This window comes from Rana temporaria, chromosome 8 (assembly GCF_905171775.1).
Source record: "Rana temporaria chromosome 8, aRanTem1.1, whole genome shotgun sequence".
NCBI classification, from domain to species: Eukaryota; Metazoa; Chordata; class Amphibia; order Anura; family Ranidae; genus Rana; species Rana temporaria.
Window position 1 is genome coordinate 81,841,578 of NC_053496.1, and position 25,877 is coordinate 81,867,454.

At 46.7% G+C, this 25,877-nt stretch overlaps 1 protein-coding gene across 2 annotated transcripts in view; it reads right to left on the reverse strand.

Annotated features, from left to right (window-relative positions):
- Nucleotides 1-215: 215 nt before the first annotated feature.
- RNLS (renalase, FAD dependent amine oxidase) overlaps nucleotides 216-25,877 on the reverse strand; it is a 184,114-nt gene continuing 158,452 nt past the window's right edge. For both annotated transcript variants that reach the window (XM_040362085.1, XM_040362084.1), the window contains exons 6-7: nucleotides 16,937-17,112; nucleotides 216-594 (exon numbers count right to left, since the gene is read on the reverse strand). In XM_040362085.1, coding sequence (XP_040218019.1) covers nucleotides 436-594; nucleotides 16,937-17,112 — 335 coding nt within the window. In that variant the 3' untranslated portion in view covers nucleotides 216-435. The remainder of the gene's footprint in view (nucleotides 595-16,936; nucleotides 17,113-25,877) is intronic.

Genomic DNA, 25,877 nt, shown 5'->3' on the forward strand with positions numbered 1-25,877 from the left:
GTCCTGGGAATATGGGGAATTTCCAAGAGGAAATCTTTACCTTCTTCTCCCCAAGCTCTATTACAGTATTAGCCTATCCAGTAATTTGTATAAAAATATTATATAATATATAAGTACATTTGAGAAAGGACAAGCTTTATAATTTTCTTAGTATTAAATTGTTTAGGTTGATCTGTCTTTACCAATAATTTGTCAAAATAAAAACGTAAAACATATATGAAAAAACAATATATTTTACTTCTGCATCATCGCAAGCACATACAATCGATAATAAACCAGATTCCCAATTCCATGACAAACAAGGAAAGGTGTATTCAGTCCTGTTAAGGTTACTAGCTGTCCCTTCAATAAAAGTATCCATTTAGATCCACTCTAACCAATAAATGTAAAGACAGAGCACAACTGCATAATGCCTACTCATAAAAATATGTCTGGTCAATTTTTTAAACAAGAGGCTAAAGTTTCTACAATTCGTACAGCGGATTCTGTACATCCATCAAAGTTTGAGTGTGTAAATCCATCGCCACCACATAGCAGGAAGGGCTCGCTGTGCAGAGTTATCTGACCTGGACAATCCGGAAAGGCCTCTGTAACCTGAAACATAAATCATTCTGATTAGTCAGCTGAGGAATTCTACTAAATCCACCAACAAGTGTGACGTGGAATTAAAAGGAACAACATTGTGCAAATATAATATAAAATACAATCAACAGCATAAGTCACTCTTCCATATCAATAAAAATGTATATGATATATTTATTGTATAGATTAAGGGCCAATTCAAACTTGCTTATATTCATGCAGAAAAAGTCATGAATTGTGAGGACTATGAATGCATTACAAGGAGAAAACCCATTGCATCCTATGTTGCTGGTTTACAAAAATGCTCAGCAGTTTAGAGTGTTCTGAAGGAAAATGTATATGAGTTAATCATAAGAAATTCCTCTGTCCACAGTGGCATGGGGGTCAGAGGAAGGAATCATAGCATGGAGGGGAGGGGAGGGGGGGGGGACAGGCTTCCCCCAAAAATCTTGGAAGAACTGAATTTAAAGCCCTTCACACGGGCGGATCAATAATAATCAGCTCCGTGTCCGCAAAAGCTCAGCGGGGATCCTCCGTAAAATCCCAGCTGAGCTGACAGGGCGGTCTCTGCACACTGTGAAGGGACCGCCCCGTCTTTCCTCCGCTCTCCCCTATGGGGGGATCGGATGAACACAGACCGTATGTCCGTGTTCATCCGATTCGATCCGGCAGACGGAAGAAAAATAGTATTTTCTTCCGTCCGAAAAATCGGATCTTTGCAGAGGCGGACGATTACGGGTGTCAGCGGATGGTCATCCACTGACACCCACAATCACATAGGGACCAATGTATGTCCCCTTTTCATCCGCAACGGATGGATGAAAATGCGGTCCGCATGTCTGAAAGGGCCCTTAGCCAGAGGCTGCATTGCTAGCAGGAAGAAAATAGACTGTCAAAGATCTTCCAGTGCAATAACCTTCCTTTTTAGGAATTATTTTATCCTGACAGGTTCACGTTAACAAACCGTAATACAATCAACATCTATACAGTTATAAGAGAGATGAAACACTTTTTTTTTTTTTTCTCTAGGAAGCAAAGCAGGATTTTTCAAAGTCAAATCATTTAGCTCATTAGTTTATTATATATCCACCTAAAATGATTTTGCTTTAATTGAAATGTGTTTGCAGAACTTGTAAGTGGAGTCACATGCTCAATGTATGTAACACTGTATATGTTATTTTTTTCCAGTTTTGCCAGTTCAATTATAACAGTCTCTTTGGGGGTTATTTACGAAAGGCAAATACACTTTGCACTACAATTGCACTTGGAAGTGCAGTCGCTGTAAATCTCAAGGGTAGATCTAAAATAAGGGGAAGCTTTGCTGATTTTATCATCCAATCATGTGCAAGCTAAAATTCTGTTTTTTATTTTCCTTGTATGTCCCCCTTGCACTTCCAAGTAAATAACCTGCTTTGTGTTTAATGTGGGAATCCATAATGCACCCAGAAGTATAGCAATAAAGAAAAAAGGATCATTAGGCTTTAATTTAAAAGTTATGTTCACAATGAGAGTGGAACACTGACCAGGCTTGGTTTGGGTTAGATTGGGAAAGGTTAGAAGCCTTTGACTTCTACCCCTATCTGTATTTTGTCACAGGGAGGGAAGGGGAAGTCTCTCTAGTAGAGACACAGCAGAATGGGGGGGGGGGGGGATAAAAAACAAAAACACGTTTCCAACCCTTCCCCACTTTGTTATTTTTGTTTGTGGAGCTCTTTCCACATGGTATGCTTGGTTTACCTCTATGACTAAGCCCTAAGAGGGGCAAACATGTAAATTTACCAGTGGAACCTCCATGGAGTGCAGACTTCGAATCTCAAACTCCATAGTTGAAATCTAACAACAGTTAACCTGGGCCCAAACCTTGCACACTAAAGTATTTACATATTCTAAACAAGCAGTAAAATAAATAAAAAAAAACACAACACTCATTCACCTTTGCAGTATAAGCATTGTGGAGAAATACATTTTCAAAATTAGCATTGTGGTGAAATTCATTTCAAATTAACAGCGTATAGCCTCCTATAGAGAGGTCAATGGCTGCACATGCTTGTACTGCCAATGCAAAAAATGCTTGCGCACATGACCGTTTTCTCTGAATGTAAAAATGTAACCTGCTAGCCCTTTAATGTAAACAGCTGGTGTTTCGAACCTATTAGAAGCGGACACCAAACTTCACAGTCATTATGACACTGGAGAATCAATTACTTTACAGTACAATAAACCCCAGAGATCAATGGGATAGCTTGTTTTAAAGCTTTTTTTTTTTTTTACTGCTTGTTAGGAACACTCAAGTGACACTCTATAGTATTCCCCTTTGATCTTATCCTGGAGGCTACATAAAAGGTTATGTGAAAGGACCGTACACACAGGCCGAATATCGGGCGGCATCAGCCGGTTCAAGAGAAATCGGCCAACATTGGGCCTGTGTGTATGGCAACCGCTTCTGTTTGAGGAGACATGACCAAAAAAGGTCTGCTGATCAGAGATTTCGGCCAATGGTTGAGAGCACTGACTGGAGTGTTCTGGTGGGGGGCAGTTCAACTGTCAGAACACAATAGCTCAGTGGGAGAGATTGCTATACTAACATTGCACAGTTGGTACAGCGGCTCCTCCCAAGCTCTTCAGTGTTTTTTTTGTTGAACGGAAAAGACTAATAATGTGTACCAAGCTTAAGAAGGAAAGGGTGGAGGAGCTAGGCCAGCAGTAAGAGTAATTAGACACCTTTCGATGAGGACAGGGCTATGATGTGTTAGGGAATGGGCTCTAGCTTAATGTACCTGGTAAGTTCAAAGAAACATTTCAAGTGAATAACATATTATGAAAAGGGTCTTGTGTTTTTTCCTAGGGGTAGATTTCCTCTCACTTCCTGTTGTCTTCCTTAGCTTGTAAGTCAGATGTTTAACTAGGTTACCATCTGTATGAGCTTATAGTAATAATGTAGAAATAAGCTGGTGTTAAGATATTTCAGCAGATGCCAATAAGGCCCCAAATCTACCAGCTCCTAGGTTCCCAGAGTGTGTGTTTCAGGGAGACATGGACCCAAATCCAAAGCATAACCACTCCAAAGGTCCCCCGGGCACACACAGTATTTTTAATTTTCTTTTAAGTTGTGCTATGTGAATTATCATTTTAAAAGGCTGAAAATGTCCACAGATAAAGTGACATTATTACGGAATACATGTTGAAGCACGACTGCCTAACGCCAATTTACGTTGGCAGAATGGCACAGCTGGGCACAATCAAGCAAGGGTACGTCCCCCCCTTTAAGTGCCCAGCCGTGGGTCGGGCACACGCCCGCAACCCGGTCCGAAGCTCCGGACCCGATCGCCGTTGGTGTCCCACGATCGGTCACAGGAGCTGAAGAACGGGGAGAGGTGTGTGTAAACACACCTTCCCCGTTCTTCATAGTGGCAGTGTTACTGATCGTCTGTTCCCTGATATAGGGAAATACGATCAATGATGTCACAAGTCCAGCCCCGCCCCCCTACAGTTAGAAACACATATGAGGTCACACTCAACCCCCTACAGCGCCCCCTAGTGGTTAACTCCTAAACAGCAATTGTCATTTTCGCAGTAATCAATGCATTTTTATAGCACTTTTTGCTGTGAAAATGACAATGGTCCCAAAAATGTGTCAAAATTGGCCGATGTGTCCGCCATAATGTCGCAGTCATGAAAAAAAAATATAATATAAATGCCATAAAACTATCCCCTATTTTGTAAACGCTATACATTTTGTGCAAACCAATCGTTAAACGCTTATTACGATTTTGCCAAAAATAGGTAGAAGAAAACGTATCGGCCTAATCGCGAAAAGGGGCAAGGTCTTTTAGCTGCATATTGGTCCGGGTCTTAAGTGGTTAAGGGAATACAGCAATCATGTAAACTTCAGAGTGAGCCTCCTGAAGCTAATTTTGTATATTCTAGCATGATTTCTAGAACTATGCAGTAAGATAAATAACTGGATGAGCCAGTGATGTAAATGGCAGCGATTGTTTGTATAAATAGAGCTTGTCTATGCACATAAGAGATAAGACTACAGATCTGTATCAGATACTGTATTTAAAACACTGTTATAAATAGGAGGGATAGTGCTTGGAAATAATTTCCAGCCTCAGTCAATTTATGTCTCCACGTTAATGCATTATAAGCTAGCTCTTTAAATAGCACAGGGACTTTTAGCTTTAAAAGAAACCCAGTTAAAGTGAAATTGAAAATCCTACAAGTTAATATGGGCATAGTACAAGTCTAGCCAAAACCTCTGTTAGGGTTTTTACTGAAATCTGTTTCCACCTCCTGTTCAGGAAGCATAAATTGAATAGCTTTTCACTATTGGCAGATTTCCCCTCTACTCCTGCTTTGAAGACAACCATAACATTTTGGATTTTCCATTTCTGTCCCAGTGCCAATGATCACTATGACAAAGAGTCATGGTAGATACCCCCACTGGAGAGGCAGAAAGCAATAAAAACCTGACAGTTTCCCCACTCTTGTAAAAAGAAAAGATTTGCCTGGAGCTATATATCAAAAGGTATATAACATTTTATTTATTTGGGGTATTTCGATAAAAAAAAAAAAAAAAACGCATATATAAAGTAACAGTACAGTCAGTGACAATATCATGAGTAAAGCATATCAGACTCATTGTAAACTGTATATAAATGAGGATCCATAACACAGACATAAAGGCATCTGTCAGCAAAGTACTATAACGAAGGTAAAAGGCCACTGAAAAAAAAACATAGCCAAGGCTGAAAACTGCCCCCTAACGGTGCTTAAGACAGTTTACAGATCCACTTCAAGCTGGAAAAACAGCAGGACCCTGGACACGGGGAACGTCACACCATTTTTTCGCACAAAAAGATTTAGGCCTTCCAGGTACAATGGTAGATCTTTCTGGAAGAAGACTACCGTGCCCTCAGCATGGTTGAGATGACCGAGTCGGACAGACTGCGGTCCTCTGAAAAGCTGGTTACCAATAGCCATGCTGTGGAAGTTAGCGACTGTACAACAGAATGAAGTATGGGACCTTGAGACAGAAGGACCTCCCGCCTTGGCAACTGCCAGGGTACAGGCGCCCAAGATCGGTGTACCAAGGACGCCGAGGCCAATCTGGAGCGATTAGGATCATCGGGATCCCCTCAGCCTCCACTCTGTGGAGCAGCCGAAGAAGCAACTACAATGGAGGAAAGGCATAAAAGTAGCCGATACTGACCCCCACAGGGCCTCTGACGCGCCTTAACAGGAATACCAGACCTGGCCACTAACTTCGACACCATGCAGTTAAGACGAGCGGCCAGGAGATCCATGCCCTGTGAGCCTCACCTCCTGCAAGGGAGTTGAAACATCCCAGAGTGCAAAGACCAGTTGCCCTGGTCCAGCATCTGGCAACTCAGGTAGTCTGCCTGCCAGTTTACCTGAAGGTAGATGTAAGCCACGGCTGTGGCGCTGTCTGGCTGAATCCAGATCGGGCGACCTTACAACCTCCTTGACTACGAAAAGAGGCATAGTCAGATTGCACGGAATTCTAGGACATCGATCGGTAGACAGGATTCAGCAAGAGTCCAGCGACCCTGGGCCGACTGGACCCCCCCAGACGCCCCCCCCTCAACCTGTGAGGCTGGCGTCCGTCGTAATCACCATCCACTGGAAGGGAAGAAACGACTTCCTGGACCAAAGATCTCAGCCACCAATTCAGAGAGACTGACTAGGTGGCTTACCTGAATCTGACGATCCAGACACAAAGGAGATTTGTTCCTGTTAGACAGTATCTCCTTCTGCAAAACACGTGTGGAACTGGGCATACGGTACCGCCTCCAAGGAGGCTACCAACAGGCCCAGGACACAAAAACAGAGAGAAGACCGATTGCGTGATGCCAACACCTTCACTGCAGACTAAAGAGTCTGCAATTTCTCCAGGGGAAGAAAGACCTTCGCCACTGAGGAGTCCAGGATCAACCCTAGGTACTCCAAATGCTGAGCCAGGACCGACGACTTAATGTTTAACACCCACCCGAATTCTTGGAGGGTCTGACTGGCTATAGACACATCCATCTCTAATTCTGAGGCAGAAGCTGCTCTCAGAAGAAAGTTGTCTAAGTAGCCCACGATGGCAAAGCCTTGCTGTCCCAGCAAAGCTAGGATCAGTGCAAGCACCTTGGTGAAAACTCTAGGTGCTGGCGCTAGATCACAAGGAGGGGGCCACAAACTAATAGTGGTCCTCCCCTATCGCGAAGCGCAGAAACCTCTGGTGACTTGCGAAAATTGGTACATGCAAGTATGCGTCCTTGATGGCCAAGGATGCCAGAAAGTACCCTGGATGGAGCGCAGCTACCACCGAACGAATGGATTCCATGCGGAATTACCTAACTCTCACAAAGGCATTTAGGGCTGTGAGGCCCAAAATTGGACCGACCCCGTCTGTCTTCGGGACAGAGAACAGATTTGAATAGAATCCCTGAAACCTCTCGTCCTGCAGGACAGGTAAAATTACCCCGCAGCTTAGCAAGTCCCACACTGCCCCAGCATGGCAGACAGATGAGCCGGAAGGAGAGGGAGACTCGAGGGAAAGAATCTGTTCAGTGGATAGGAGGAACCCTATCTAGTACTCCGAAGAGACCACCTCGCAGAACTACTGGTTGGAGAGCAGGAATGTTCACCGAGCTGTGAACCTGCAAAGCCATCCCCCCCATGGGCTGGGCAGGGGAGGGCTACACACATTGGCGGATTTCGGTGTCGGCGTTTTCGGCCTACGTACCCAGGGACAATCCCATCCCCCAGCTGAGCTTTTGTCGGCCTGGGAGGGTTTACCCGCGGGCCCTGACTGACTAAAAATACCGCTTCGGAGCGGTGAATGAAGGACACGGAGCGGTTCCTTCCCCCTAGCGGACTGAGGGAAGAGAGTGCTCTTACCCCCAGTGACAATCGTGATAATGTCATCCAACGAGGTACCAAAACCTCCTACCCCTGAGGGGGTAAATCAGCCAGGGCGTTTTTGGATGCTTGGTCAGCAGACCAGCATTTCCATCCAAATCAGGCGGCGCAAAACCACAGCCGAAACAGAGGCTCTGGATATCAAGGATGCTGCATCCTGTGTAGCATCACAGACATATACAAGGCCCTGGACCAATTGGTTGGCCAGTCTAACAAATCAGGGAGGGAGCTGGTGCTCCTCCACAGTCTGGTGCAAAACCTTGCCAATTCAGTGAGTGTCTGAGACACCAAAGTTTCGGTCACAACAGGCCGCGATGCAGACCCCAGCATGGTAAACATGGAGCGGGTCAGCGCCATGGACCTCCTATCAGAATAGTCCTTGAAGACAGGGGTCCCTATAATAGGGAGAGTGGTCACCCCTTTTTAACCAGACATTGGAGGCCACTACCTGAGAAACTTATATATATATATTTTTTAAACTCTCCTCAAAGGGGTACCAAACCGCCAGGCGCTGAGGAACTACAAGGACTTCTGCAGCCTTTCCCATTCCTTATCAATGAACTTGTCAAAAGAAAAGGATATACAAGGAAAACCTTTACAGAGCGGTCTGGATTGTGTGCACAAAAAAAAAACCTAGCCCTCAGAGGATACCTCTGCTGCACAATACAGCATAAGCGAGTTCCTTGCAGCAGCGCACTGACAAGTGCCCTGTCATTGACCCCAGGGCACAAGAAAGGTCCTGGTCCACTTACACAGACCACACAGAACCAGGGACGCGACAGCCAGGTCCCGGTCTGAGGCAGAGCAGTCCCCAGGGGATGGGTCACATTTCAACCCCCCCCCCCCCCCCCCCAACACCCGCATGCCACTCTAACAAAGTGTCCATTAACTGCAGGAACCCCAGCTGCCACCTTTGGCATGCCTTGGGGAGGAAGACCAGACACCGACTCCATTAAAAACAGATCTCAGGGATAAATTTCAGACATGAACAAATCCCACCATCCTTGCTGCGCTGACCGGGGGTTACCCAGGCGACTCACCAATCACCAGAGGAGACCGTTCAGCGCCGCTGCCTACCCTCAGAACACAGTGTGTGTGTATGTTTGGGGAGAAATTCTGTGAGGTAAATCAAAAAACATGAGGAGATCCGTGCTACGCACTGTATAAGCCCAGCACTAGAGGCCAAACCCCCTCCAAAATGGCTGCCGGAAGCCTCAGATGGAGCAGGGAATGGCCACAGTAAAATGGCCGACCGCAAATAGCAAACTGCGCCATAGCGCGACCACAACAAAACGGCCGCCAATGGAGATTTACAATGGTAGCCGCAGGCTACAAAAACATGGTGCCGGCACCGCAAAAATGACGGCAAAACGCTGCGACAAGGATGAGAAGGCCTAATGAGGCCTATTGAGGCAAATACACCCCCACAGGGAAAACACAGGCCCAGACACCCCACAGTCCCCTGGTGGGAAAATGAGCCCCCCCACAGGTCCACCCCGGCAGCAATGAACAGCAGAGGGAAAAAAATGACAGAGAGCAGGGAAGGGAGGACAGGAGAACCCCCGAACCCCAGGAATGGCCAGCCGTAACGACCCGCTGAAGCAGAAAGGACTGTACTTGCCCGTCCATGCGAGGACCCACTGACGCATTCCTGACAGACCTACACCATGTAGGAGTAGCTGTCGGCCCAGTCCACTGTGAGTGAGACAACACCACAGCCCAGTCATATGTGGACCCTAGAGCCAAAGCTCACCGGCCACCCCAGGAGCCATGGGGTATGTCGTGGCAGACCCAGCCTCTTTGCAAAGGTGCGCTCGCTGGCCGGACTGAGGAGACTACAAGGATCTATAATAGCCAGCCTGTCTCTCAACCGACAGTTGAAGAAGATTCTTTAGAATAAAATAAATATAAACATTTTCTCAGGGCACTGGACCCAAAGGGAGCCATATGTCCTCCTTTGTTAGGCAGAAAGAAACTGAGGCTGCATACTGCAGGGAGTAGGGTTATGTCCGGAGGGACCGCCCCCTGGGCGGGGCTGTTCAACTCTGTTAAAGTAACATGTATTTAATTATCTAAGATGTTTCTGCCTAGTCCTCTTCTGTAAACGGGAACATAACCCACTTGTCAAGATTTAAGGAGCTGTGTCCATCCATGGACAATAAGAGAAAAAAGTTTTGCTTATAGTTCTACTTTAACTAAGCATACACAACATAGATGTTACCAGAAGCACACTTCTTCACATCACCTGGTCACACTGCAGTAACTCCCAAGCTCTGACTATGGTGCACATAATGTTAAAGTCATGTTACCTTTTCTTGATGGGGCATTTATTGATGCTTGGTTGTAGAGATTATCCAACATATTTAATCTCAAGCACATCTGATTCTTGAAAATGTCTATGGCCCTCTAGTTAATCCCTACATAATCAAATAATCATCCAATTATTGTAAGCAATGCTCACATCATATGACTTGCTATTAATAGGCATTGCTGAGTTTGTTTCATGTTCCGATAAGCTATGCTATTGTGTTTAACCGTTACCTAGCTGTGGTTTGTAAGAGGATTGTGATGTATCGTATATGACAGTTAAAGCTGAACTACAGGTATGATCTTTATTGCATACTTACACTGGCCCAGCTTGGCACTGCCACCATTCATAGAATATTCTCCTTCTCAATAGTTATTTATAGAAAGCCTTATACTTTTTTTTTTTTTATTATTAATGCAAGGCGGTCTCTGATTGAACCAGATGGAGACAGTGATATCACTGCCCATGCATTACAGCGGAAGGTTGGCTCCCCTGCGCGAGAGCACATAATATAACGTCGGCTCTCGCGCAGGCCACTAGGGGCGCGTGCGCGCCGCCGGAGGTGCTCGCCCCGACTCCTGTGCCTGCCGGGCACGATCGCCGCTGGGCACACGCGATCGCTCGTTACAGAGCGGGGACCGGGAGCTGTGTGTGTAAACACACAGCTCCTGGTCCTGTCAGGAAGGGAAATGCTGATCTTCGGTTCATACAATGTTTAAACAGAAGATCCGTAATTTCCCCTAGTGAGGCCACCCCCCCCAACAGTTAGAACACACCCAGGAACATACTTAACCCCTTCCCCTTCACTGTCAGTGGCATTTTTATAGTAATCCAATGCATTTTTATAGCACGGATCGCTATAAAAATGCCAATGGTTCCAAAAATGTGTCAAAAGTGTCCACCATAATGTCGCAGTACCGAAAAAAAATCGCCATTACTAGTAAAAAAAAAAAAAAAATGCCATAAAAATACCCCCTATTTTGGTTTGCGCAAAAGTTATAGCATTTACAAATCAATAAACGCTTATTGCGATTTTTTTTTAACTAAAAATATATAGAAGAATACGCATCGGCCTAAACTGAGGACAACATTTTTTTTTTTTGTATATTTTTTGGGGATATTTATTACAGCAAGAAGTCAAAAATATTTTTTTTCTAAATTGTCGCTCTATTTTTATTATAGCGCAAAAACTAAAAACCGCAGAGGTGATCAAATACCACAAAAAGAAAGCTCTGTTTGTGGGGAAAAAAAGGACACTAATTTTGTTTGGGAGCCACGTCGCACGACAGCGCAATTGTCAGTTAAAGCGACGCAGTGCAGAATCGCAAAAAGTGCTCTGGTCTTTGGGCAGCAATATGGTCCGGGGTTTAAGTGGTTAAGAGAGTGCTCCTAATCTCAGCTCGTTACCTGTATAGAAGACACCTGGGAGACAGAAATCTTGCTGGTCGATAGGGGACCAAATACTTATTTCACTCATCAAAATGTAAATCAATTTTAACTTGTTTGAAATGTGTTTTTTTCAGGATTTTTTTTGTTGTTATTCTGTCTCTCACTGTTAAAATAAACCTACCAATACAATTATAATAAACTGATCATTTGTCAGTGGGCAAATGTACAAAATCAGCAGGGGATCAAATACCCCCCCCCCCCACTGTACCTACATTAGTCCAAGCCAGTATTCAATAAAGATCACAGCTGGAGTTCAGCTTTAAGTGAAATATTTACCGTATTTATTGGGGTATAGCGTGCTCTCGTGTATAGCGCGCACCCCTAAAGTTGCCCCGAATTCCTGTGGAAAAACGTTTTTTTGTACTTCGTTTTGGTGTCTTGCGTGACGTCCGTCGGCGGCCTCGTCGGGTCCGGCGTTCGTCTGCGGCGTCCTCCCCGCTCCGAGTTTGAATACTGCGCCGACATATACAGAGCGCAGTACACTCGTGTATTGTCGGGCAGGCTCGGCTACTCTCGTGCTGACGTCCTGTACGTCCAGGACGTCAGCGCAAGAGGAGCCGAGACTGCCCGACAATACATGAGTGTACTGCGCTCGGTATATGTCGGCGCAGTATTCAAACTCGGCGCGGGAAAGCGGGTATCGGCGTATACCGCGCACTCACGATTTTGCCCTGTTTTTTAGGGCAAAAAAGTGTGCGCTATACGCCGATAAATACGTTATTTTCCATCTCCTTTTGCTAAAATAAAGCAAATGAGCCCCCAAAAAATCTCCAGTCCTATAAAGGCTTTGTATGCACAGATGCTTGATACAGACAATGTCTGAGACTGTGAAACCACTATAGGTGAATGAATCATTTCATAAATTATTACAGACTGGGCAGACACAATACACTCATCCTGGAACCATAAAAATAACTCTGGTAGAAATGAGTGAACCAATTAGCAATATGTTGTGACATGGGTAGCCTGAAAAGTCTAAGAATAACTATAAATTGCAATTCAGCAGTTTCTTTGAGTATGTGGAGGATGACTTGCCTGACCAGACAAATCTCTAGATTTATAAACTGCACATACATATCTCTCCATGGAGATAATTCAATTTCCATACATTGCTCAGGGGTGCAGATGTATCCAGAATCAAATCTTTGTTCACCCTTAATAAATGCAGAAGGTACATAACATGTGACAACATGTATTGTGTTGCTGTGTTTGCATAACTGCAGACAGGACAATACATTCGTGCGTTACAGAATTACATGGTAGAAAAGGTGAAAGCAATTCTCGTGATATATTATACATCTTGTACAAATTTTAGTTCTAATGGCTCAGTGTGGAGTTCTTCAGCATCGTATTACTAGAATTGATACTTAATACTAGATTTTCATATTCTTTGTAGACGTGGAAGTCTTAGACACAACAAGAGTTCTTTTTTTTTCTTTAGGTAATTTACAACACAATATACAAGATACAGCTAGCCCTGAAAAGGTGGATGAAGTCAGCCGCCCCCACACAACATGCTGTGTACAGGAGACAGTTAATGTTAATATTTACTGCTTTTCATGTAATCTCTGGTGGCTAACTGAAGTTGCTAGGTCAGCATCAAAATAATGGATTTCATACAGTGAGCTCTTTATTTTTTTTCCCATCTGAAATGAATAAAAAAAACATTTTGGCATTGAACAGAAATGAGTGGGCTGTTATTGGAAAGGAATGACTTCTTTAAATATTTATTGTAACTTTGTGTATGTATTTTGGTGATGAGTGAGCTGCTGATTTTTTTACTTTACTTTAAGTGATGTCCCTGTAAGAAAAAAGCAAATACTTCTCCTGAATGCCACTCCACTGAAAAGTAACTGCTGGCTGAAGCATCTTCAGAAACCAAAACTTTGGGAAAGTATCGATCTCCGTCCCCCATTGTACTTAGTGGTTTCTCCTCCCGACCCTCCCATGCCTCCATCTTATATAGTGATGTGGAGGTTGGCAGGAGAAACTACAGAGTACAGCAGGGGAAATAAGATAAACACTACTGAAGTTTGGTTTATAAAGAAAGTTCACCTGGTAATTTCTTTATTGAGTGGTGTTCAGCAGCACAACAGGTAGGAGAGGTATTTACTTTACAGGGACACCTTTTCTTGCCACTTTGTTTTGTAACAGTCATTTTAATGCAAACCTATGCTTTGCTCATGTGACATTGCTGGCGCTTTGTGATTAACAGTTACTCAAAGCCAGGGCCGGCGCTAGCGCCGCCAGGGGATCAGGGCGGAAAACTGCAGGGCTGATCTGAGGCAAGTGTGCGGGGTGCAGTTCACCCAGGCGCCACAGAGGTGGGGGCGCTCAAGTGCCAGAGTGCTCACTGCTCCCCTCCCTCCTCTTCTTCTCCTTGTCGGCGTCTCTCTGGACACCGCTGGTCACCGCAGCCACTCTCTCTGCCAGTCACCGCCGCCCTGTTTCCTGCCCAAGCAGCCCCTCCTGTCAGAGGAGATCGAAGCGGCTGTCTCTCTTCAAAAGATCCGCTCAGTGACATCATTGGGGGCGGAGCGGTCCGTGGCGTGCAGCAAGGAATTTGTTCTCTCTGTCACGATCTTCTTCTCCACCCGGGCGGCACGGCTCCACACTGTCCTCTCCAGCTGCCGCCCGAGTGGGGTTTGTCTGAACTAATGAAGGGAGTCTGTACTAATGAAGGGGGGGGGGGGGGGGTCTGTACTAATGGATAGGAGGGGGGGGGGGAGTCTGTACTAATGGATAGGAGGGGGGGGGGAGTCTGTACTAATGGATAGGAGGGGGGGGGAGTCTGTACTAATGGATAGGAGGGGGGGGGAGCCTGTACTAATGGATAGGAGGGGGGGGAGTCTGTACTAATGGATAGGAGGGGGGGGGAGTCTGTACTAATGGATAGGAGGGGGGGAGTCTGTACTAATGGATAGGAGGGGGGGGGAGTCTGTACTAATGGATGGGGGGGGGGGGAGTCTGTACTAATGGATGGGGGGGGGGGAGTCTGTACTAATGGATGGGGGGGGGGGGGGGAGTCTGTACTAATGGATGGGGGGGGGGGGAGTCTGTACTAATGGATGGGGGGGGGGGAGTCTGTACTAATGGATAGGAGGGGGGGGGGGGAGTCTGTACTAATGGATAGGAGGGGGGGGAGTCTGTACTAATGGATAGGAGGGGGGGGAGTCTGTACTAATGGATAGGAGGGGGGGGGAGTCTGTACTAATGGATAGGAGGGGGGGGGAGTCTGTACTAATGGATGGGGGGGGGGGGAAGTCTGTACTAATGGATAGGAGGGGGGGGGGGAGTCTGTACTAATGGATAGGAGGGGGGGGAGTCTGTACTAATGGATAGGAGGGGGGGGGAGTCTGTACTAATGGATAGGAGGGGGGGGGAGTCTGTACTAATGGATAGGAGGGGGGGGGGGAGTCTGTACTAATGGATAGGAGGGGGGGGGGGAGTCTGTACTAATGGATAGGAGGGGGGGAGTCTGTACTAATGGATAGGAGGGGGGGGGGGGCTGTACTAATGGATGGGGGGGGGGGGAGTCTGTACTAATGGATGGGGGGGGGAGTCTGTACTAATGGATGGGGGGGGGGGGGGGGAGTCTGTACTAATGGATGGGGGGGGGGAGTCTGTACTAATGGATGGGGGGGGGAGTCTGTAGTAATGGATGGGGGGGGGGGTCTGTAGTAATGGAGGGGGGGGAGTCTGTAGTAATGGAGGGGGGGGAGTCTGTAGTAATGGAGGGGGGGGGAGTCTGTAGTAATGGAGGGGGGGGAGTCTGTAGTAATGGAGGGGGGGGGGTCTGTAGTAATGGAGGGGGGGGGAGTCTGTAGTAATGGAGGGGGGGGAGTCTGTAGTAATGGAGGGGGGGTGGTTAGTCCTGGAGGGTCTGTACTAATGGAGGGGGGGTGGTGTGATTTGAGGGGGGTCTGTACTGAGGGAGGGGCTTATACTTGGTTAGGCGTTTGCACTGACGCAGGAGGGTCTGTATTGAGGGGCGACTATAGTTGGTGGAGGGGGGTGACATCAACCCTAGTGATGCCACTGCAGTCGCGGGGTCTTCTTCCCCCCCCGCTCCCTGCGCTGCTGTACTAGTGAGCAGCGCTTGCCAGCACAGCTGCCCACTATGTTTCTTCCCCTGCCTTCATATCGCCAGGGAAGAAATAGAATAAAAAAGGAGCAGAGAATAGGGTGGTGGGACATACAGTGGGGCTGCCAGTCCTCGGGACTCTAACACAGAAACGGCAGCATGCACAGCTGAATGGGAGAGAGAGCCAGGAACCCGGGAAAGCTTTCAAGGAAGTGCACCCAGGACTCCAGAGGGAGAGGACAGTGCTGAGAGAACACCATCAAAGAGAGAACCCGCTGCCCTGCGCCACCATAGGGAAAGCCACACAGCCTGGTGCCATCCCTGGCGGAGAAAGGAATGGAGTCATTGCCAGAATACAGATCTGGACTCTACCCAGCGGAGTATCCATGGGCAATTCAGAGTGAGCCGACTCCTGATCAGAGGAACCGTTGTTGCTGTATCGCTGGGTCAGGTGAGAGGGCCAATCGGCCATTATCTCCTGTAGTATGTCTGCAGTCTCTGACCGTCTCTTTAGTATGTCTGGGGGCTCTTTGTAACAGACTCTCTAACAGAAGCCCTCTCTGTGTGCATTAGAGAGACCCCCCTCCAGGTCTCATTAATGTATACTCTTCCTGTAATTTCTTTATTGTTAAAAGATCATGGGAGGATCCCAGGGTAACAAAGACTTCTTAGGGGAGCATCTCTGTGTTTGGGTCGTTGCCATAGAAACATGTGTAAAGGGGAGGAGTTTGTAAGATGGCCACGCCAATGTGGGGGGCGCCAGAAATATTTCTGCACCCAGGCGTCTGTGACCCTAGGATCGCCCGCGCGATCGTAGAGTGTGTGTCTGTGGGCTCAGGGTTGACGCTGTGGGCGGTAAGACCAGGGCTGGCGCTAGGTCAGTGTGTGTGTGTTACTGTCTCGTCTGCCTTGGCTACGCGGCGGTGAAGTGTAGAGGAGGGGGGAGGGAGGGGAGCGTTGCAGCCCCACTGGCAGTGTGTGTGATAGGTTCGCTCTCATGTCACGCTGCCTCGGCGGCCCCTCCTCTCTTCTCGTCCATCACCATTTGATGTGACATTATCTGGGATGGATGAGAAGAGAGGAGAGGCCGCTGGGGCAGCATGACATGAAAGAGAACTTATCACAGATGCTTCCTGCATACTGGCTGCCAGGTAAACGCTGTGCCTCAATATGTGCCAATATGCCCTAATGTGCGCCAAGTGCCCTGATGTCCTGTGCCCCAGTCTGCTGTGCCTCAATGTCATGTGACCTGATGTGGCCTGGTGTGTTGTGCCCTGATGTGTTGTGCCCTGTGCGTGTGCGCCGGGGGCGGCAAAATGCACCTTCACCTGAGTTGGCAAAAATCCTTGCATCGGCCTTGCTCAAAGCCCATCCTTAGACAAAATGTTTTCCTTTTTTTTTCCTTTTCGGCTAGAGCAGGCAAGAGATGGAACCTCTGAAAAAATGTAACTTTCCCAAACACCACTATCCAAAACTGAAAACAAATTCTGGCTGGTGCACAGCTTTAAAATTCACTGCTTTAACATGGCATCAAGTTTTATGCCAAGAATACCATGGCCCCTTTAATATATTACACTTACTTGTGAGTATCTCCATTTCTGACACTTGATGCTCTTTGGTTTAGGAAGATTTGGTAGCATTGTATCAAGATGTTTTAAGATCACGTGTTGCACTTCATCTTTTTTGTGTTCCAAGTGCTTTACTCCAAATGGTACACTAGTGTGCACTACAAGTGATGGGCCAATATCTGAAGACTCTGTTAAAGTAAAAAAATAAATGGACAACATTTTAAATAATGTGTCTGGAAAGGGTGTAAGCAACATCATACAGTTAAGACATGCAAAAAAAAAAAAAAAAAGGTAATGCTGTCAAAAATACATTTTTTAAATCTTTCTCAATTTACAAAATACAAAGCGAGCAGTAATCAGAGAAAAAAATCTAGATTAAATCAATATTTTATGCGACTACCCTTTAGCTTCAAGCCATCATCAGTTCTTAGGCTACCTTTACACTGAGGCCCTATAGCGCTAAAAATATCACCTGTAAAGCTCCCTGAAAGAGCCGCTCCTTTCACTCCAGTGTGAAAGCCCGAGGGCTTTCACACTGGAGCGGTGCGCTGAAAGTCCTGCTAAACGCATCTTGCATGAAATCTACAATATTCCCAAATTGTTTATTTATATAATATAATGCATTGATTGATGCCTATGCGTGTGTCAACAGTCATATTGCTTAGTCTTCCTTAAAGGCTGTGCTTTGCAGTGCAGTGATGTTCCCTTTCCTCAGTGCAAGTCCATACCTATTTGAAAATAATATACTCTATATTAGCCCCCCACATACACATTTGTTTAGGCATGTGTCACATTAAATTGCTTATTATTTTACTTATAAGCCATAGTTTGTTATTTAGTTTTAACATGCATATGCAAATAAGTGCTGATATCTGTTGTAGCATCTATAGTGCCGATTCAGCTTATTGGATCAACTTGGCAAGGATATTTTCAGATTGGCATTCAGGCATACTGGTTACCATTCTCATAGAGGGCGACAGAGCATCTGCTCACACTTTCACCATTCTGCTACCAGCCTAAATGCCCTTTAGCATTGAAAACAGTGTAACTGCTATATTTACTATTGTCTAACTGAGGTAACTAGAGAATAACTGTGTAGACATATGCCATGATTCACTGCATCATTTATAAGGCTTTGACCTATACAGATTTAGTTGTCCTTCAGCTGCAACTCTTGGAATGGTTTCTATAGCATGAGAAGACCCAATTTGCCGAATAGTGCCGCAACGAATCACCGTTGATCCGAACGGGTCACCCCCTTCGGATCGGCGCGCTATGCGATCCGAGGATTGCTGCCACGGCCATAGGATTAGGAAAGGCGGCGGCCATCTTGGTACACCGGCGGCAGCCCTCCTCTCTGTTTACACCCACAGAGGAGCTCGAGGGACACACACGCCACTGTATGAGGTCTGTAAGGGGGACTGGCAGTCATACTAATGAGGGGTCTGCACTGAGGGGTTACTGTCTGCCTGTACTACCGCCGGGTTACTGTCTGCCTGTACTACCGGGGGGGAGGGGTTTACTGTCTGCCTGTACTACCGGGGGGGGGGGTTACTGTCTGCCTGTACTACCGAGGGGGGGGGTTACTGTCTGCCTGTACTACCGGGGGGGGGGGTTACTGTCTGCCTGTACTACCGGGGGGGTTACTGTCTGCCTGTACTACCGGGGGGGGGGGGGGTGGTTACTGTCTGCACTAGCGGGGGGTTACTGTCTGCCTGTACTGAGGTGGGGGGGGTCTGTACTGAGGGGGGGACTATAGTTGGTGGGAGGGGGCCACACCATTTTATTTTTTTTGCACCGGGTGACACCAACCCTAGTGATGCTACTGCAGTGGGGGTGATGTGGATATTACAGTGGGGGGGGGAGGGAGATGTGGATATTACAGTGGGGGGGAGGAGATGTGGATATTGCAGTGGGGGGGGGGGAGATGTGGATATTACAGTGGGGGAGGGAGATGTGGATATTGCAGTGGGGGAGGGAGATGTGGATATTACAGTGGGGGAGGGAGATGTGGATATTGCAGTGGGGGAGGGAGATGTGGATATTGCAGTGGGGGAGGGAGATGTGGATATTGCAGTGGGGGAGATTATTTTTTTTTTTTTTGCTGATCCGAAAAATGATCCGATCCGTTACTCTGATCCGAGGAACGATCCGAACCGTGAGTTTTTTGATCCGTTGCACCCCTAGTGCCGCAAAAACGACACGCCTCAGTGTGAAAGCGGTTTTACACTTGCACAGGTATTTTGAAGGATAATACCAAGCAGATGCCAACAATTGTCCATTTCATATGTAGGTTTTCAATGGACAAATGTTCGGTATAAATGCTCTCAAACAAAAAACGTCCGATGGAGGATAATCCGATCGTGTGTACTACACATTACAAACACGCATGCTCAGAACAAATGCAAAACATCAGCCAACAATAGCAGTAGTTGCCCAAAGGGTGGCAGTAAAGAGCTGGAAAAACACGTGATTTGGTGAAAGTTGGCTGAAAATGTTCTGCCGTGTGTATGCAGAACAAATTCACGGCCACCGCCCATTTGGACAAAAGTCCACAGAAATGTCCGATGGAAATTCGATCGTGTGTGAGGCTTTAGAGTGCTTTCACACTAAAAGCGCTTGTGCGTTGGCGGTAACTTTTAACCCCCGCTAGTGGTCGAAAAAGGGTTAAAAGCGCCTGCAAAGTGCCACTGCCTATTGATTTCAATGGGCAGGGTGCTTTAGGAGCGGTGTATTCACTGCTCCTAAAGAGATGCAAAGAAGCTGCTGGGCAAGCGCCAGCGTTGTGAAAAGCTCTGATCATTCATTCCAATGGGCAATGTATACATCGCTCCTACACTGCCCCAAAGATGCTGCTTGCAGGATTCCTTTTCCTGTCCTGCAAGCACACCGCCCCAGTGTGAAAATGTCTGAAAACTGCCTCAGTGTGAAAGGGGTCTAGGAATAGCAACAAGACACAAGGCAATTATTCTGCAAAGTCGCTCCCTGGCAAAGATTTCAAAGCAGACTAGGATTTCAAGATGTGCTGCTGAAGCTCTTTTGAAGAAGCACAAAAAAAATGGGCAATGTTCAGGACCATAGATGCAGTGATCAGCCATGGAAACATAGTGATATTAACTACTTGTCGACTGCCCACCACAGATATACTACGGCAAGGGGGCTTGGCTGCACGAACCGACGTACGCGTACGTCGGTCCGTGCGGGCATGCACCTCACGCGGGGGAAGTGCATGCGCGGGTCCGGCGGACTCTATGTCCGCCAGCCACTTTTCACTATAAGCAAGGCCGATCCCCGTTTTGAAGAGAGAGATCTGCTGTTCCTAGTGATCCGGAATAGTGATCCTCTACTCCCCGTTAGCCCACTCCCCAACAGTAAGAAAGCACGTCCCTAGGGAACACATCACCCCCTATTGTTAACCCTTTCCCTGCCAGTGCATTTTTATAACACTGCTGTATTGGTTTCAATGGTCACCAAAAAGTGGCACATAGGGTCAGATTTGACCGACGCAATGTTGCAGTCCCACTAAAAACCGCAGATTGCTGCCATTACCAGTAAAAATATTTATTATAGAAAAAAATAAGTTTTTTTTTTACAAAATTGTTGCTCTTTTTGACTATAGTGAAAACAATTTAAACTGCAGAGGTGATCAAATACCACCAAAAGAATGCTCTATTTGTGTGGGGGAAGGGAAGGGAAAGGACATACATTTTGTTTGGGTACAACATCGCATGACCGTGCAATTGTCAGTTAAAGCCACGCACTGCCGTATCGCAAAAAACGGCCTGGTCATTAAGGGGGTAACTACTTCCAGGGCTGAAGTCGTTTTTTTTGTTTAAAATTAACTATGATTTCTTTTTTGTTCATTTACTTTCCATTATGTTAATTGATAAAATAAACAATTAACACTTCTATTTCTGAAAGCAGTTCTAAAATATTGCCAAACCCCTACAGTTTGCATTTGATAATAAATAGTAAACATTATTTAACCACTTGCCGATCCGCCATATAGCAGAACGATGGTGGAAAAGTGGGTGTGATATCATGACCGGACGTCATATGACGTGATCAGGATATATCACAGCCGGTGCACGCCCGTGGGGCCACGCAGCGTGGCGATCAGAGGTGCTGTGTGTCAGTCTGACACACAGCAACTCTGATCGTGGTATGAAGCCTTTCACAGAGGCTTCTTACCACGTGATCAGCTGTGACCAATCACAGCTGATCATCGCGTGAATCAGGAACTGTGGTAAACGGCTCTCCTCGGTTCACGCTGACAGGGAGAGCTGATAGGTGGCTCTCCCTGTCAGAGGGCGGGGGGTCTGTGCTGATAATCAGCACAATGATTGTAAGCACAGCCCCCATGAAAAGGTGCAGATCAGTTGCCAATCAGTGCCCAAGACCTGCCATCCTTAGGCGCAGTTCTTGAACTGTATTTGGCGCTTTACAAATAATCAAATCAAAAACCTGTCTATATAATAAATGTTAGCCAGTATGGATCAGTGCCCCATCAGTAATGCCCGTCAGTGCCCCATCAAAGTGCCAATGAGTGCCACTCACTAATGCCTATCAGTGCTGCCTATCCAGTGCCACCTATAAGTGCCCACCTGTGCCGTCTACCAGTGCCCATCAGTTTTTTTCCGTTTATAGCGCAAAAAATTAAATAAAAACCGCAGAGTTGATCAAATACCACCAAAAAAGAAAGCTCTATATATAGGAAGAAAATTACAAAAAATGTAGTTTGGGTACAGTGTTGCATGACCTTGCAATTGTCATTCAAAGTGCGACAGCGCTGAAAGCTAAAAATTGTCCTGGGCAGAAAGGGGGGAAGTGCCTGGTTTGGAAGTGGTTAATGAGTTAGCAAAATGTATTTTCTTTCATCATTCACATTAAATACTTTTAAAAATACAGACCAGCATGAAAAACGTGAATGTTACATACAATTTATTTTGTATAAATATTAGAGCAATAATTCTAAAAACAAACATAAAAGTCTAATCATTGGAAAGACGCTAGGATTGATTTAATAGAAGTAGAGCATATGGTGACATCGCGACGCGGTCAATCAGACAGCCTGGATGGAGCATGCAAACCCAGATGAAAGACCGGGTGAAGAAGAAAGCTCTGTCAATGGTGACAGCGCGCTGCCGGAAGGCTTTGTTCTGAGATAAGTATTTTGTAATGTGCCAGTATGTGATGCATACTAGCACATTCTGTCATGGTCTTGCAGGTTTTGTTTTTTCTAAAAAGGTGCAGTTCACTACCCATTTAAGCAAACTGAAAAGTCATGATCTGCTTTATTAGTAAATCAACCTCACTGTAGTTGGCATTTAACAAAATCTCTCATTTTTTTTTGGTTACCAACAAATTTGGTATTTTTTTTTATAATTTTACGATTTTTATGCTTTTTTCTTTTTGTGTACAATTGGATTCTAATTTGCACTATATGAACAAGCATAGCAACAGTTAAACTTTCGGTGGCCTTAAAGAGATGTGTTTTAATACTGCAGAAGTTGGAAGGCTCAGAGAGTGATATTAACACAGCATGAAAAATAGCCAACAAGAAAGAGCATGTTAGTGAATGTTGGCGGCTGTTGCTTGTAGATCTGTACTGGGATTGTATATTTGTTACATAAGACTAATAAATTGTCGGGGTAGAATTTCACTTTTGGATCCATTTGAAATGAGCCAGGAGTGACCTCAGAAAATGTTATGGTCGATAAGTCTTTTGTAGTGGCTCGAAGAAAATGGTCTAGTTAGTTACATGTTTTTCTTGAAGTATATAGCCACGTGATAATGTAAGTACACCCCCCCAATGGAAATTGTTGACTTTTTTGACTTTAGGTAGGCCATACACTGTGCAAAATGGTTGCAGGAAAGAAATTTGCACAATTCCCCCATCAACACAGACAGTGCTGACAAGGGAATCCCTCCTGCAGAGCAATTATATGCTCCTGGTCAGGGACAATAGCTCTGGCAGCAGAAGACAGAAATTATCGCTAGTGGCTATAGCCACTAGCGATAATCGCAAGGGAATATGGAGGGTGGTTGTACCCAATTTGATCGACCGATCAACTTGGTATGTTTAGCCTGCCCATTAAGGGTCTGAACAGAGTTGAAGAGCCCCGCCCCCTCCGGACATGACCCTCCTCCCTGCAGCATGCAGTCTCAGTTCGTAACAAGCAGTACAAACCTAAAAAGGAGGGGTGGGTGCTGTGTCCGTCCATTGACGACAGAGAAAAGGATTTTCCGGTGAGTACAAAAAATCCTATTTTCTCTTATCGTCCATGGACAGACACAGCCTTCACAAGTCTTGACATATGGAACGTCCCCAAGCAGTGTAAAAAAAAACGAGGGGTGGGAACAGTATCAGTAAAAACAAACAAGTTTACCCCAAAACAAGCAACGGAGGAGTTGCAACTTTAAACAGCCGCCTGCAAAACCTTGATGTTGGAAAGCCCAGGAAGCACCAATTGCCCTGGTTGAATGTGCCGTGACCGGAAAGGGGGCGCCCGCCCCTTAAGAGCATAGGCCTGTATGACGGTGTGCCTGATCCACCAAGAAATGGTGGCCGACGAGACCGCCAGGCCCTTTTGTGGACCAGATACCGACACAAAAAGTGAGTCAGACCTCCGAAAATTGAGCCGTAGCGGACAGTACGCCCGCAAAGCACGTACCACGTCTAGAGTATGAAGCGCAACCTCCTTAGGATGCACTGGCTGGGGACACAAGGATGGAAGTACAATGTCCTTGTTAAGGTGAAAGGCCGAAACCACCTTCGGAAGAAAGGAAGGTTGCAGGCGCAACGCCACCTTATCCTTATGGAGGACTAAGTATGGCGACTTGCAAGACAAGGCCGCCAATTCAGAAACACATCTGACGGACGTAATGGCCACTAAAAAAGCCACCTTCTGAGACGGTGTCAAGAGAGGAATCTCTCTGATGTTTTCAAAAGGGAGGTTCCTGAAGAACCAAGAGCACCAGATTCAGATCCCATGGAGGAAGAGGTGATTTAAGAGGGGGAAGTATATGACGAACCCCCCCGCACAAAGGTACCCACCAGAGAATGGGCCGCCAAACGCAGCTGAAAGAACACAGCCAAGGCTGAAATCTGCCCCTCAATGAAGCTTAAGGCAAGTTTCTGATCTACTCCACGCTGTAAAAACAGCAGGAACCTGGAAAACTGTATACGTCCGTGGACGCCACCCCATCTCCTCGCACAAAGAGATGTAGGCCTTCCAGGTGCGATGGTTGATCTTCCTGGAAGAAGACTTCCATGCCCTCTGCATGGTTGAGATGACCGAGTCGGAAAGACCTTGGTCCCTTAGTACCTGGCTTTCAATAGCCATGCCATTAAAGCCAGTGACTGTAAAGCAGGATAAAGTATGGGACCCTGAGAAAAAACGTTGTCCCGCATTGGCAGCTGCCAGGGTGAATCTGCCACCAGGTGCACAAGATCAGCGCACCAAGGACGCCGGGGCCAATCCGGAGCGATTAGAATCATCAGGATCATTTCGGCCTCCACTCTGCAGAGCAGCCGAGGAAGCAACTTCAATGGGGGGAAAGGCATAAATTAGCCAATACTGACCCCACAGGGCCACCAACGCATCTGCCCAGGGATCTCTGGATTTGGCCACGAACCTCGACACATTGCGGTGTGCCCCACCTCCTGCAAAGGAGTTGAAACACCTCCGGATGCAATGACCATTCCCCCTGGTCTAGCATCTGGCGACTCAGGTAGTCTGCCTGCCAGTTTTCTATGCCCGAAATGTAGACGGCCGATAGAGCTGGAACGCTTCTTTCCGCCCACCACAGGATGTGAGTGATCTTGGACGCTGCAGCCGAGCTCCGTGTTCCCCCTGATGGTTGACATAAGCCACCGCTGTGGCGTTGTCCGACTGAATCCTGATTAGGTGACCTTGCAACCTCCTCGACCACGAGGAGAGGCATAGCCTGATCGACCGAAGTTCCAGGACATTGATCGGCAGCCTGTGAGGCTGGCGTCCGTCGTAATCACCGTCCACTGGAAGGGAAGAAACGACTTCCCGGAGCGATGAACCCGGGATCTCAGCCACCAATTTAGAGAGACTCTGACTAGGTGGCTTACCTGAATCTGGCGATCCAGAGACAATGGAGATTTATTCCATTTGGACAGGATCTCCTTCTGCAATACTCAAATGTGGAATTGGGCATACAGTATTGCCTCGAAGGAGGCTACCATCAGACCCAGGACTTGCATGCAAAAACAGAGAGACGACCATTTGCAAGAAGCCAACAGCATCACCGCAGACTGAAGAGTCTGCAATTTTTCCAGGGGAAGAAAGACTCTTGCCTCCGCAGAGTCCAGAATCAAACACATGCACCTCTAATTCTGAGCCAGAAGCTGCTCTCAGAAGAAGATCGTCTAAGTAGCCCACGATAGAAATGCCTCGCTGTCTCAGCAAAGCTAGAATCGGTGCAAGCACCTTGGTGAAAACCCTTGGTGCTGACGCTAGGCCAAAGGGAAGAGCCACAAACTGATAGTGGTCTTCTCCTATTGCAAAGCACAGAAACCTCTGGTGTCCTGCGCAAATTGGGATATGCAAATATGCGTCCTTGATGTCCAAGGATGCCAGAAAGTCCCTCGGATGGAGCGCAGCCACCACGGAGCGAATGGATTCCATGCAGAACTTCCGTACTCTCACAAAAGGCATTTAGGGCTTTGAGGTCCAAGACTGGACGGACCCCGTCCTTCTTCAGGACCACAGATTCAAATAAAATCCCTAAAACCTCTCGTCCTGCGGAACAGGTACAATTACTCCGCAACCTAGTAAGTTTTGCACTGCCCCTAATAGGGCAGACTGACGATCCGGAAGGAGAGGGAGATTTGAGGGAAAGTATCTGTTCGGGGGACAGGAAAGAAACTATCTTGTCCCCCGAAGAGACCACCTCGCAGACTCACTGGTCGGAGAGCAGG